At 37.8% G+C, this 14,010-nt stretch overlaps 1 protein-coding gene across 5 annotated transcripts in view; it reads left to right on the top strand.

Annotated features, from left to right (window-relative positions):
• The first annotated feature begins 302 nt into the window (after nt 1–302).
• GOLGA4 (golgin A4) overlaps nt 303–14,010 on the top strand; it is a 60,135-nt gene continuing 46,427 nt past the window's right edge. For 2 of the 5 annotated variants that reach the window (XM_063304075.1, XM_063304074.1), the window contains exons 1-4: nt 304–646; nt 3,044–3,136; nt 10,540–10,593; nt 10,912–11,226. In XM_063304075.1, the coding sequence (XP_063160145.1) occupies nt 560–646; nt 3,044–3,136; nt 10,540–10,593; nt 10,912–11,226 (549 nt within the window). In that variant the 5' untranslated portion in view covers nt 304–559. Of the gene's footprint in view, nt 647–3,043; nt 3,137–6,758; nt 6,893–10,539; nt 10,594–10,911; nt 11,227–14,010 lie in introns of those variants that run through there. The other 3 variants (XM_063304079.1, XM_063304078.1, XM_063304076.1) reach the window with 3 other exon arrangements.

Genomic DNA, 14,010 nt, shown 5'->3' with positions numbered 1-14,010 from the left:
TCATTCACAAAGCAGCAGAATCCGTTGGGTCAGGTCTAGGAATGAGTTTGTTCTTAGTAAGATTTGCTTCCGAGTTAAACGTCCATACATAGGACAAGTCATACAGTTAGTAGCGGAATAACTGCGCATTTAAGCAAAGCCTGACGTCAGCCCTGTAATTAGTTGGAGCCTGGAACAGCAGTAAGGGCGGGGATACAAAACGCACTGGAAAACTGGCTAGTCCTTGAGGAATTTTGGCCTTCGTCCTTTGCCGTAGTTCCTCCATCTTGAGGGTGGTTTCCTGGTCCACGTTGCTCACGCATGCGTACTAGCGTTGCTTGATCACCTGCCGCTTGTGTACGGGAACCGCAAAGAGGTAAAGCGGATGTTGAGGGAAAGGGAGGGATACAGAGTGGAGGCGACCATTACAGGCCGCTCCCCGCATTGCTTTAGTGGGGCTTCGAAGAAGTAAAGCAAAGCGCATTCGCAACCGTTCGATCCCCTGAGGCCCGCAAGTGGGGAGGCTTTCCCCCCGGCCGCTGCTGCACCTTCTCTTCGTTTACTTCAGCCGGCCGCCGTCATGTTCAGGAACCTGAAGCAGAAAATCAGCGAGGAACAAACATCGGGCTCCCGAACCCCCGACACCCGCACTCCAAACCTTCCTCAGGTACGCGGTGCGCCTGCCTGGCACGGAAATCGAAGACCGGTTCTCTTTCTGCCGTTGGTTTAAAAGGGAGGACGCGACGATTCAGAGAGGCCGGCTCCGGAATGTGTGCGCACCCTGACGTAATTTCCCGCCCCCTGATCTTCCTCTGCGGGGTGGGAGGGACCACTGAAAGGGCTCAGGTGCTGATCTCCGCCGCTGCAGAGCCTTCAGGCGGCGTTGTTTCACTTTCTCGCTTTGGGACGCTTTGCGCTGGCCACTAGCCACATGGGCTGGCTCCCACTCAGGCTAGGTTAATTTAGGTTGCCTAGTTTAAGCCTCAGGTTCTGCCTTTGCAGGACTTGTTCCAGCCTGGTCTGATAGTTGTGTTCACGCGACGTGCTGAACCCATCAAAGAGCTCCTTGCATTTTAGCTTAAGTGTTGTGTGAACCCAGGCCGAGTTAAGTGTGTGGGTCAGCGTGCCTGTGTACAGAAATTGAGTTAACTGAGTAACCTGTCTTTAAGAACTTGGGAAAATGAGAAATATTAATGCAACTCTTCTATGCTTATTCAGGAGAGAAGCCTGCTGACTTCAGTGGCAATCTTGCCACTGTGTGTGTGTGTGTGTGTGTGTGTATCCCAAAGTGTTCCCTTCCAGATGTGTCCCAGAATTCTCTGCCAACATGGCCTTTTGTTTATATAAACATATTAAGCATTGTGGTGTTTGCTCCTGCACAAGACCAAAGGCGACTTACAGTATTTATATCCATGCCTTTTTTTAATCATGAATTGATGTACAGTAAATGTACCAGTGATGTGCTCCTTGCTAAGTTTTTCTCTGAACAGTTGTGAACAGTTTTTGTTGCAATCTTAGCTCCTTAAAACAGAATGTCAAATAGATTATTTTTTGTAACTGTAAGTGATTACAGAGTATGTCCTATATCTCATTTTAATAATAATGTGGAATAAATTAGCATATGAAAAAGGAGCTTTTTGAGAAACTGCCAAGGATGGAATGGGATGTACTGTTGAATAGCATTAAGTCATGCTGTAGAACAAGTTACCATTCTTAGCTGTTTTATTGTTTAATGACTATTGAATATGAGTTCCATATTTAGATCCATCATCCGGATGCTATTTATTTTGTACTAGTTTCTGTCATGTCCTCTAAAATGGCTCTTGATATAAACAAGTTACTAACTAAATACTTGTCCTGATATGACATGACATCTTTTCCATTCTTAGTGATGAAAAGATTGAAAAGTAAAGAGCTGATTTGAAACCTACTGTACCAACACTGAAAATTTTAGTCAAATTATATAGGTTTCAAAGCTGTCCCTAAACAAGTGTAACAAAAGACAGTGGTCCACTTTTTCCCCACTTAAAATCTGAAGTATTTACTTTCATGAAGCTGTACAAGTCATGTCTTTGTGTTATATGGAACTTTTGCATTCTTAAGGGGCGTATTATCAGATTCAGAAAAAAATGGCTTTCAAAACACAATAAAGTGCAGCAGTGGTAAGAATGCATAAGGCTGCAACTGGAGAATACCAGTTTTTGAAAGAATTGTTGTTAAAACTTATTATATAGGAACTTGGCATCAAGGGAACTGGGTCTGCCCCAGTCTTTAGACATTGTTGATTTTTTGTATTTGTATATATATATTTTAATATGTAAGGGAGTATTAAATTATGATTCACACTTACAGTCTACTTTAATACTTTACTAACTTACCCTGCAATATGTATAGATCAGGTTTGCCTCAGGTATTAGCAATAGTTTAGGGTAGCTGATTATAGCAAATAAATATAAAATACAAATGTAATAAAATAAAAAAGAACAAAACAGCACAGTGAAATTTTAATCTCTTCCCACTACTAATTCACATTTTAAAAAAGCACTTCATTTTAAAAGCCAGAGACACTTGAAAAAAAGGCCAGCCACCACAGTTTCAGTGCACAATCAGATGTACAATGTATGTTTTGATAGTGGTCAGCTGCAGAATAGAACAGATCATAGTCATTTGGATCTTGACATATATAACAACTAATCCATATAGCTACTTTGTTTCTGTGTCTGTAAGTGAACTCACAACCATTGTTTATCTTCAGACAACAATTAGCATAGCTGAAAAAGACATGTGAAGATTAGATAATAAAAAACGATATGCATTCTTGTCAAATATATAAAAAAGCCTAAAAGCTGTATCGTTGGGAGAACCAATATTGTTTAAAATGTCTCTACCTCACAAAGTATTGATACTATTTTTAACTCAATTTAAAACTCTTTTTAGGAAAATTCGCATTTTTAAAGGAATATCTCAACTAATAGGGTTAGCTGTGCTCTGTTTTGTACATGGTCAGATTCTTTATTTATAGGCAGGAGCTCATTGGTCTTTATTACTGGTACTTCTTTTCCAGGGATCTTCTGCATCTTCACCATCAATACCCAGGAACAGAACGTCTTCTCTTCCAGAGCAAAATGATGAAAGCACTTTAATTCCCAACAGAGAGGTGGGTTGAACATCTGTCTCCTAAAGAAGGGAGAGCGTACACAAAGTTAAGAAAAAGAGTTCAAAGATAGTAAAAATGCATAAAATTAAGAATACTTAATTTTAATAGGTGTTCCACTGGTTACTAATGTTGTATAAATTAGCAGTTGTATAAATGAACAGTACAAAAGGGGTAACTTTCTCAATTCTGTTGAAAGACAGCATACAGTAGGGAAATTTGAGTTCTAAGGCCTACAGTGCCCACAGATGCCAGATTGCTTTCAGCACTTTCTTTAGCACTTGATATGGCATGATACCCTTTCCTTTTATAAGAATAGAGTCATAGACTGAGTTTGCAAAGGACTGTAATCCATAGTTATGGTGAATCTGACTTAATGAAACTTTAAACTGATGTATATTGTCCATCAATTCCTGCTTGTCTCTTCCTGCTTCCATGGCTAAACAAATCCAGAATGGGTTTATCCTTAGAATCAAGATTCAGGTTTCCTGTGCCCAAATTTGTAAGCCAAATGAACTGCTTTAGTTTGCTGGCTTATAAAAGGAGTAACAAGTCAAGATCCTTTTAATCTGTGATTTTTTTTAATCTGTAGGTATCTTTGTTTTATGAATCATCTTTTATTGTCATCTTTTATTGTCCCATTGCCAGTGTGATGTAATGATTAGAGTATTGGATTAGGATTAGGACTGGGGAGACCTAACTTCAAGTCTATCTTCAGTCACAGAAATTTACTTGGTGACTTTGGTCAGTCACTCTTTCTCAGCCCAACCCAACTTACATTTCCCCCCACTGCTTATGTAGTAGTGGGAAAAAATTGGGTGGGGAGTATAATGTACATTTCCTTGAGTTGCTGGAGGAAAGGTGGGATATAAATTAACTACTAAATGAATAATAGATATTATCTGCAATACAGATTACCATATTAATACCCACAGAGTTATTCTGATGAATATATACCCCTCTCCCTGCAAGTTGGTAGCACTTACAGCTTTGGACATAGCTTCAGTTTCACGACAAAACTTTTTTAGATGCTCAGGCAGTGATTCCCAGATTGTGGGTTGCAACCCTCTCTTCCCGGGTTCATAATAAATATGAGGTGAGTTGTACTTCCTACTGCTCAACTTGGGGTGGGTGGACTTTGGTGGGCTGCCAGAATTTTCCAACAGATTTTGCTCCTGAACATTTCCAAGTTCACCCTCACAGGATTGAGGTTCTCCTGCCTAATTTCAACTTCCTCCTCTTTCAAGGGCAGCTCTTTCTGGGCCGCATTTTGTGAGGTTCTGGTTCTCACTCTGTACCAATGTTCAAGCAGCCAAGCACTGCATCTCTTTATTTGAGGATGAGGCCCAGTGGTGGTGGGCCATTGTGCTCTGGCCACAGATCATTTTGGAGTATATCCCCCATGTGCTGAACCCTCCGAGATTGGCTGCTGTCAAGATATGGAAGTGGCCCTGTCCATGGTGGCCACTTCTTAGTCGGGAGTATATTTCCCTTGCTCTGGTGCTTGTCAGTGGCTTGCATCCTTTGTGATTTGTGCACCTATTCATGGGAAGATTCCACACAAATTTATTTATTATCTTAAGGGGTTATGGCACCACAGAGTTTGAGAACCCCAGCAATAGGACATCATTATTTTTCAGGGTTTGTAAAACACTATTCTGCCTCTGTTGCAGGTTCATGAAACAAGTTACTGCTTTTGTGAACTATGAGGCACCTTTTTCATCTGGATGTTGTGGAGATAGAACAGTAAATAGTTTATGGGGTACATTTTGTGCCATTTTCAGGGTACTAAGGATGATAAGATCCACCTTCACTTGAACTTCAGTGTTGAGGCAGATGTAATACAGTATTGGCAACTACTTTGTTTTTTAATATTCTTTTCAGCTTGCAAATCTAAGATATGAATCGTATATTTGAAGATATGAGTGTTGCCACTTACTTGATCCTTGTCCTTTCAGTATGATTAAATTAGCCATGCTGAGAGGTGCCCAATGATTAAGTAAAGTGACCATTTGACTTAAAGAAGCAATTATGTGACATCTATTGAAAATATTTCCTGAGCCAGTAGGTCTGAGTAAATACAGACTTGTCTCAAATACATTGCTTTTAGCCAAGACTATGGCTTCACATTGGTTACCTAGACCCATTTCAGTTGAGCTTTTACCTGAGATAAGGAACTAAGATTGCTTAGCTGACAATCTTGCTGGGTGACCTAATGAACTAAATTGTATGAACCCTACTTAATATCTTTTGACCTCTTGGCAACTTTACTATCATTGATCACAGTATTATTTTGGACTGCCTGTGAAAGTTGGTCATGAGAGGACTGTTGTGGAGTAATTCACTATCAGGCTGTATCCGGAAGCTGTGAGCAGGTTGACTATTATTGATCTGTCAATGACCTTTAGTGTCCTCTAAGGTTCTCTTTTGTCTAATGCATTATTTAATATCAACCTGAAACCACTGGAAGAGGTAATTCAGAGCTTTGGCATGACGTGTATCAGTATGCTGATCAGCTGCATAGCTGCTTGTCGTCTGATTCCAAGAAAACAACCAGTATCCTATTTTAGATATAATAACAGGCTGGATGAAGGAGAGCAAATTGGAATTAAATTCAAACAAGGTAGGGATTTGGAGGAGGATGTTCTTTGGGTTGAGATTCAGTCTGTTCTTCATGGGGATGTACTCATTTAAAAGAATTGGTGACAGGGAACATATTTTAATAATTACATCTAGTGCATTGGCTGTAACTGTTTCTGAATTGTCAAGTATAACAACTGTTGTCCAAGTCTTTCTTACATGGTGGCCTGACTATAGCAGAAGTTCCAATTGGTACTAAATAACAGCAGCTAGGCTGCAAACTAATGCATGTTATCAGGATTGTATGCATAGGCTGAAAGATCTATTCTGATTACCAGTTATTTTCTGGGCATCTTTAAGGTGCTGGTACTACTACAAATTTATAAATAGCTTAACATAGTACATGGCTAACTGATGATCTACATCTCCCATTATGAATATTTCCAAACACTGAGATCTGTCTTTTTGAAGATATTCCCCATTTCAGTGGCTTTTTATTGAGTACATAGGAGCAGTATAGGAGGAGTTTGTTTCCTAAGTTGTAAAATGCTGTTCCTTGGATGTGGCATTTGGTTGCCACCCTGTTCTTTTTTAGAAAAGCAATGAAGGTATATCTCTTTAGATGGTCCTCTACATATTAATGATTTTAATACTGTTTACATAGTATTTGCATATGTTTAGGTGTTCAGTTGTCCTTTTAAACCGTTTTTTCCCCTTTTTGATGTGCAGGGAGCTTTTTTAATGCTAAATGTCTAGAATACTCTTTGAGTGGAAAAATGGGATATACATTAAATAAATAAATCCTGAGGACTGTTACTGCTTCATGAGTACTTGTAGTGTTCACAGTTAATAATCTGCTTTTTTATGTACTCATGCCCATATATAAATCTTGGTTGATTTAAATGTTCTATTAAACAATCTCTGTGTTCTATTTATATATTTTTATGAAATCTTACACATACTTGCAGCTTTGTAACCTGAATGTGAAAATCTGTTGGGATAAAACTGCTTTTCTATTCTTTCCTTTTACCTCATTGCTTTTATTTTTCATCTTGTTGCTTTATTCACTGAATGACACAGCTGCTAGCTGGGATGATATCAGAGCCTGCTTTTCTTTCTGAATATACTGTTTTTGCTTTGGATCCTACCAAACAACCTAAGCCAAAGAATGAGAGTGTGGTGAGTCCCCACTGCTCTATCCTTCACAGTGATGGCTTGGCAGATGCAAGAGGATACTCTAATTTTAGAAGCCAAAAATAATGCTGCTTTTTGATGATATTTTTAAAGCATACTAAATGCTATGTTGCTAACCTGTGCTAAAGAACATGTATACTTGATTAACTCACCTTAATTCAGCAATGGGCAACTTTTGAGGAGCTGGGGGCCGCAACTCAGCATCTCAACTTTCTGAAGGATCCAAGGAGGCCATTTGATGATCTGATTTCATCGAAAGGGATGTGGCTGAAATTTTTCAGCCTCTTTTGTTGTTACTGTACTGCTTTTTGGAGGGGATATAAGGGTGAGAACGTGAGCAGGCAATCAGGTGAAATGTTCCAATTCCCACCCTCAAAGTCATATCTAATCTAAAATATATGGTTTGAAATGTTGATGCTCAAATTTGGCTATTTCACTTCTAAAATTACATGGTGTGAATTCAGGATGTTGAGAGGCTGCAGATAGAGTATTGGGAGCCACATGCAGGCCATGGGTTGATCTCCCCTATCTTACTTTAACATTGTAATGAAAATTAACATTACTATGCTAGATATATTACAAACATTCATTCAAAATATTTTTGTAGCATAGTTAGGATTGTATTTGATTGTTTATATTGTTTAAAATCAAATCAAATATTCTTTTTTCTACTACAGATCTTTTTTTCCCCTGTAAGAAGACAGTTCTTGAAAGAGAGTGCTGTCTGGTATACCTGAGGGTATTGAAAAATAACTACTCTTCATTGTAGACCAGTTTTACAGAAAGTAATGTTTTGTGGATCGGACTAAGTGATTAAGGAATTAAAACAAGATAAGGAATGAAAGAAATACAAGGAATGTAATTATAGCTTTATTCTGAATCAAAGGGCGTACTTTCCCCCCAAACTCTGAATTAAATGATTGCTTCAATAGGGGGAGTCTAATTGTTGCAGAATTGATAGAAATTTTGCATAAGATTTTTTAATTATTATAAGTAATTGAGGCCAAAGTAAGGTATCAAGACTCATACCATCTTGTCATACGACTTTCCAATAACCCAGTCTGCTTTAAAGAATGACGTTTGTGGCATTTGGATGCAGCATAGATAAAGGAAGGCTGTTCCTCATTGGCTACTTTTACTTTGCATTGATCTGGAAGGCTGTTCCTCATTGGCTACTTTTACTTTGCATTGATCTGGATTCACTGCAATAGATTACTTTTAATATTTAAAATATAAATATTAAACTATTTAATTGTTACTGCATTAACATGCTTATATTTAGTAATTCTTTATATAAGCACCTGTTTTAATATTTGAGCTAAAGTAATTATGTTACTGTGTCAGACAATTATTTTTACTATAATTAAAACCACAGATTTTTTTTCAGACAGCTCTTTACATCCTTGGTGTTTCTAAGGAATATGAGATAATTTATTTGTATTAATACCAGATAATAAATATCTACTCTTAAATATTGTTCCTCGGGTATCAGTCCTAAAGAAAACAGTGGGAATTATATTTTAAGATAGATGATTAGGAAGGCAAATTTAGGCTGCATTCATCATTTTCTTGCCAGGAAGCTCTAACCTATTAGATTAACTGCCTTTTAATTAAACATATTTAGACATACTGTTTTCTATTTATACGTACAGAGCCTTCAACAGTCTATCTATGCATACACAACCTTTACTCTCTCCTTAGTTATTTAACATATATGCGGAATATATATTGAAGAAAGCTGGATTGGAAGAAGATAAGCATTGTTTTAAAACTGGAGGAAGAAATATCAGTAACTTGCACTATACTAATGACACTGCTTTGATAGCTGAAAAGCAAGCTCTGGTAATTAAAATCAAGGAGCACAGTGAAAAACTGGAATTTAAATTAATTATAAAGACCAAATTAATGACAACAGGTAAGGCAACTGCCCTTACAATTGTCAATGAAAATATTGTAGTGGTGGATAGCTTCTGCCTTTTTGAATCAACCATCAACAATAAAGGGACTCGCAGTCAAGAACTATGCCACAGACTAGCACTTGGTAAAGTAGCAATAAATGCATTGAAAAGATATGAAGATACTGGGATATGTCTGTACCTACGCAGGGTAGAATCATGCAGGCAGTGTTTTCCCTGTGGCACTATGGAAGTGAATGTTGGACAATGAAGAAGCAGGAGAGAAAGTATTGATGCTTTTGAACTTTGGCGTTGGAGAAGACTCCTGAGAATACCATGAATAGCCAAGAAAACAAACAAATGCATCATTAAACAAATTAACCCATAGTTCTCACTGAGGTACCAAGCTCAAATTATCATACTTTGGACACATTATGCAAAAACCTGGCTCTTTAGAGAATTCTACAGTTCTGGGAAAAGTGGAAAGAGAGAGAAGATGATAACCAGAAGCAAGGTGGATGGACTCAGTTGTAGTGGCTTGATGATGTATAATAAATCAAGTCAATTATCTTTCTTAGTTGTCTTAGTAAACCAGAACTGTGAAGAAAGTTGCCTTACTAAAGCAGTTTTTAAGCTGAGGCAACTCCCCAGAGCAGACTATGTTCCAGCATTTTGTAACATTCAGAATTTGCATTTAGCACGTTAAATTCAGTCCAGATATACTAACAGTTTTGTGTGTGCCTTAACTAGTAATTTTTTAGCTCTGCTGTTCAAGATGTGGCAGCACCAGCCGACCTTGGCTGATCTCAGAAAAACTAAGGAGTGGAACCATGTAAATATTTGGATGGCAGATCAGCAGGAAACTCCTAGTAGTAGAGTAGACTGAGCTTTGAAAAAATATCGTGGGAAAAGGCAATGGCAAACTACTTTGTATTGCATGGATATGACCAAGTAGAACTCAACTTCAGGGAATCTTTACCTTATAATCTTGTCTGGTTTATGTTATAATCAGACCATACATTTTTACAATTAAAGGATGTTTATATTTAATTTTGAGTGACTTCTAAGAGCCTTTCTAAAATTAGTTTGGATCTGAGAATGGTAATACTTGATTGATACATATTTTCAGCCTTGAACATAAGTGCTACAAAAATTGACATTAGAAGTAATAGAAGTACTTAAGTAAGCAATTATGCATTCTTTGGTTCTTTTTGCATTCTTTGGTTCTTTTTAAATTCTTTTTGAAGCCAGGTAGAGAATTATGTGTCTGTTTTTTCTTGTACAGTAAAATATTTTAATAGGGAAACAGATGCTCCTAGTAGAGAATTAGACCTGTATTTTTTAATCTTTCTCTTTATGGAGTGAATTTTGACAATAAATGATATGTATTTTAAGAACATCCTTTTTGTTGATTCCATTATCATTTTATATTTAATTATACTGATCCATATAAGCAAATCTGTTTTACAGCTTTACATATTATAGGAGGCTGATTCACCTTTCCATTTAATAACCTTTTTTCAGTGTGCTTCATAAGTAGTTGTACAGTACAGATACTAATAATTAACAACTACAACAAAAAAGATTTGTAATGCTTTCATATGATTGCTTTGTATTATAGAAATATTTTCTATAAAAATATTTCTATTTTATAAATAGAACAAAACAATCGCATTTTACATTTTAGGGCAGTATGATCTTATTCTGATTGATATTTTCCCCTTTTCTGCCTTCTAGATTATACATAAACAAAATACTAGCAATAGTGAAAGTGAACCATCTTCCCCACAGGTATGTAGTATAAAGCTTTTGTAGTATAATCAGTTATAATGTCCTAGGACATGTTATTTTTATACTTCAAAAATATGTTCCTGAATTGACATTGTACGGTCTAAATAATTGTTTTACCCTTTCTGGAAATGAAGGTATTAAAATAAGAATATATATGAACATTCATCTAGTTCTTAAACATTATAATAGTTTATTTAGTTTCAGAAGTAAATTGTTATTGGTAATGAAATACTGTATTTAGCATATATGACAATATATTAGTTCTATGATATTCTGAGGAAAACATAGTATAAATTTCCATCATTCTATTATTTACAGCCTAGTGATGGCCAGTCTTTTACACAGAAGCTTCAACTTCGGGTTTCTTCAATGGAATCACTATTTCGAAGTCCCTTAAAAGAATATCTGTTCCGATCCCCTTCTAAAGAATCCTTGGTGCGGACATCTTCAAAAGATTCCCTGAACAAACTGGATTGTGATTCTCCTTATCCAACATTTGATTCACCTTCTGATGTTGAAAGTGAAGCAGAAGAATTACCTGGAAATATTGACAGTCTTCCCAAGGAACAGTTGTTGCATCGATTACGTAGAATGGAACGAAGTTTAGGGTGCTACAGGGGAAAATACTCAGAGGTGAGAATGGTGAATTAGGTGCTATACTTTTCCTGGGTTATTCCTAACAAAAGGACAAATTATTGATTTGGGAGAAACTTTTTAAAATTATTTAGTTGGCCAGATTAATAGTTGCCATTCTGATTGCTGCCATGCCATTTTTTTTCTTTTATCAAGAAAAGATTGTTAGGTACACATGGACAAGAATTGTTAAGAAATACAAATTCTGGTTTAAGGCTGAGCAGGCATGGTTTAAGTCATCACACAGAATTTTATAAAGAAGTAAGAATTCTGCGGTCTGAGATCCAATAAAGAAAGGACTAATTTGTCCCTTATTCTAGAGCAGTGTTCGTCAAACTTTCTGCAGTTACAAACCACTAAATAGATGGTTAGAAATTGGAAGTACTGCTATATTAAACAATCCTTTCCATATTTTCATCTTCAAGAAAATGGGGATTCTTCTCTTTTTTTTGGTAAATCAGATAATGATTATAGTTACCTTTGTCCCTTCCTTCCTATATGGGACGCACATGAGGTTGCACATGTCTGGAATTTGCTGGGTTGGTATCTTGGCTCCTTCAACTAGATATCAATAAGCCCGTCTCCATGACCCCTACTGCATCCTCCCACACTGGTACTACCAGTAATTTTATTTCGAGAGAAAAACCCTTCCTGAGTTGGTTTACTCAGGAAGAGGAAAATGGCAAACCTCCTGCCTTCACATTTGATGTCCAGCATGTGATAAAGGCTACAATTCCTGTCTGATTCAGGAAGAGAGTATAATGTATGTCAAGATTAAGGAACTATGTTATGTGGGAGTTGAAAGCCAAAAAGAGAAAAGAAAAAGAGATTATCCCAGCCAGATATGCCCTGCCTGTACATACAATTTAAAAGCAGAAGGAGATAAATGTATAAGAAAGGCAGAACAAAGGGACTGCAACTCGAATCAGTCTCCATAAAACAAAATCAAAGTTCTAATTCTCAAATAGCTTCTATTTCACTTGAGCAGCTATAATAAATTTAAACGAATAAATAAAGTTGGTTTCTTCTTGTTGTTTATTCATTTAGTCGCTTCCGACTCTTCGTGACTTCATGGACCAGCCCACGCCAGAACTTCCTGTCGGTCGTCAACACCCCCAGCTCCCCCAGGGACAAGTCCGTCACTTCTAGAATATCATCTATCCATCTTGCCCTTGGTCGGCCCCTCTTCCTTTTGCCTTCCACTCTCCCTAGCCTCAGCATCTTCTCCAGGGTGTCCTGTCTTCTCATTATGTGGCCAAAGTATTTCAGTTTTGCCTTTAATATCATTCCCTCAAGTGAGCAGTCTGGCTTTATTTCTTGGAGTATGGGCTGGTTTGATCTTCTTGCAGTCCAAGGCACTCTCAGAATTTTCCTCCAACACCACAGTTCCAAGGCATGTATCTTCCTTCTCTCAGCCTTCCTTATGGTCCAGCTCTCGCAGCCATATGTTACTACGGGGAACACCATAGCTTTAACTATGCGGACCTTTGTTGTCAGTGTGATGTCTCTGCTCTTAACTATTTTATTGAGATTTGTCATTGCTCTTTTCCCAAGGATTAAGCGTCTTCTGATTTCCTGACTGCAGTCAGCATCTGCAGTAATCTTTGCACCTAGGAATACAAAGTCTTTCACTGCTTCTACATTTTCTCCCTCTATTTGCCAGTTATCAATCAAGCTGGTTGCCATAATCTTGGTTTTTTTGAGGTTTAGCTGCAAGCCAGCTTTTGCACTTTCTTCTTTTACCTTGATCATAAGGCTCCTCAGTTCCTCTTCGCTTTCAGCCATCAAAGTGGTATCATCTTCATATCTGAGATTGTTAATGTTTCTTCCAGCGATTTTAACTCCAGCCTTGGATTCCTCAAGCCCAGCATGTTGCATGATGTGTTCTGCATACAAGTTGAATAGGTAGGGTGAGAGTATACAGCCCTGCCGTACTCCTTTCCCAATCTTAAACCAGTCCGTTGTTCCGTGGTCTGTTCTTACTGTTGTTACTTGGTCGTTATACAGATTCCTCAGGAGGCATACAAGATGACTTGGTATCTCCATACCACTAAGAACTTGCCACGATTTGTTATGGTCCACACAGTCAAAGCTATCCCCGATATTGTTATCCTTCCTATACAGGTCTTCCGTATATTCTTGCCACCTTTTCTTGATCTCTTCTTCTTCTGTTAGGTCCTTGCCATCTTTGCTTTTGATCATACCCATTTTTGCCTGGAATTTACCTCCAATGTTTCTAATTTTCTGGAAGAGGTCTCTTGTCCTTCCTATTCTATTGTCTTCTTCCACTTCTGCGCATTGCTTTTTTAAATAATTCCTTATCTCTTCTGGCTAACCTCTGGAATTTTGCATTTAATTGGGCATATCTCCCCCTATCACTGTTGCCTTTTGCTTTCCTTCTTTCTTGGGCTACTTCTAGTGTCTCAGCAGACAGCCATTTTGCCTTCTTGGTTTTCTCTTTCTTTGGGATGTATTTTGTTGCCGCCTCCTGAACAATGTTGCGAACTTCTGTCCATAGTTCTTCCAGGACCCTACCTACTAAGTCCAGTCCCTTAAATCTATTCTTCACCTCCACTGCATGTTCCTTAGGAATATTAGTGAGCTCATATCTAGCTGATCTGTGGGTCTTCCCTAATCTCTTTAGTCTGATCCTAAATTGTGCAAGAAGTAGTTCGTGATCAGAACTACAGTCAGCTCCAGGTCTTGTTTTTACCGACTGTATAGATGTCTGCCACCTTTGGCTGGAAAGGATGTAGTTAATCTGATTTCGGTGTTGTCCATCTG

This window comes from Candoia aspera, chromosome 4 (genome assembly GCF_035149785.1).
Source record: "Candoia aspera isolate rCanAsp1 chromosome 4, rCanAsp1.hap2, whole genome shotgun sequence".
Lineage (NCBI taxonomy): Eukaryota > Metazoa > Chordata > Lepidosauria > Squamata > Boidae > Candoia > Candoia aspera.
This window is presented reverse-complemented; position numbering and strand designations above follow the sequence as displayed.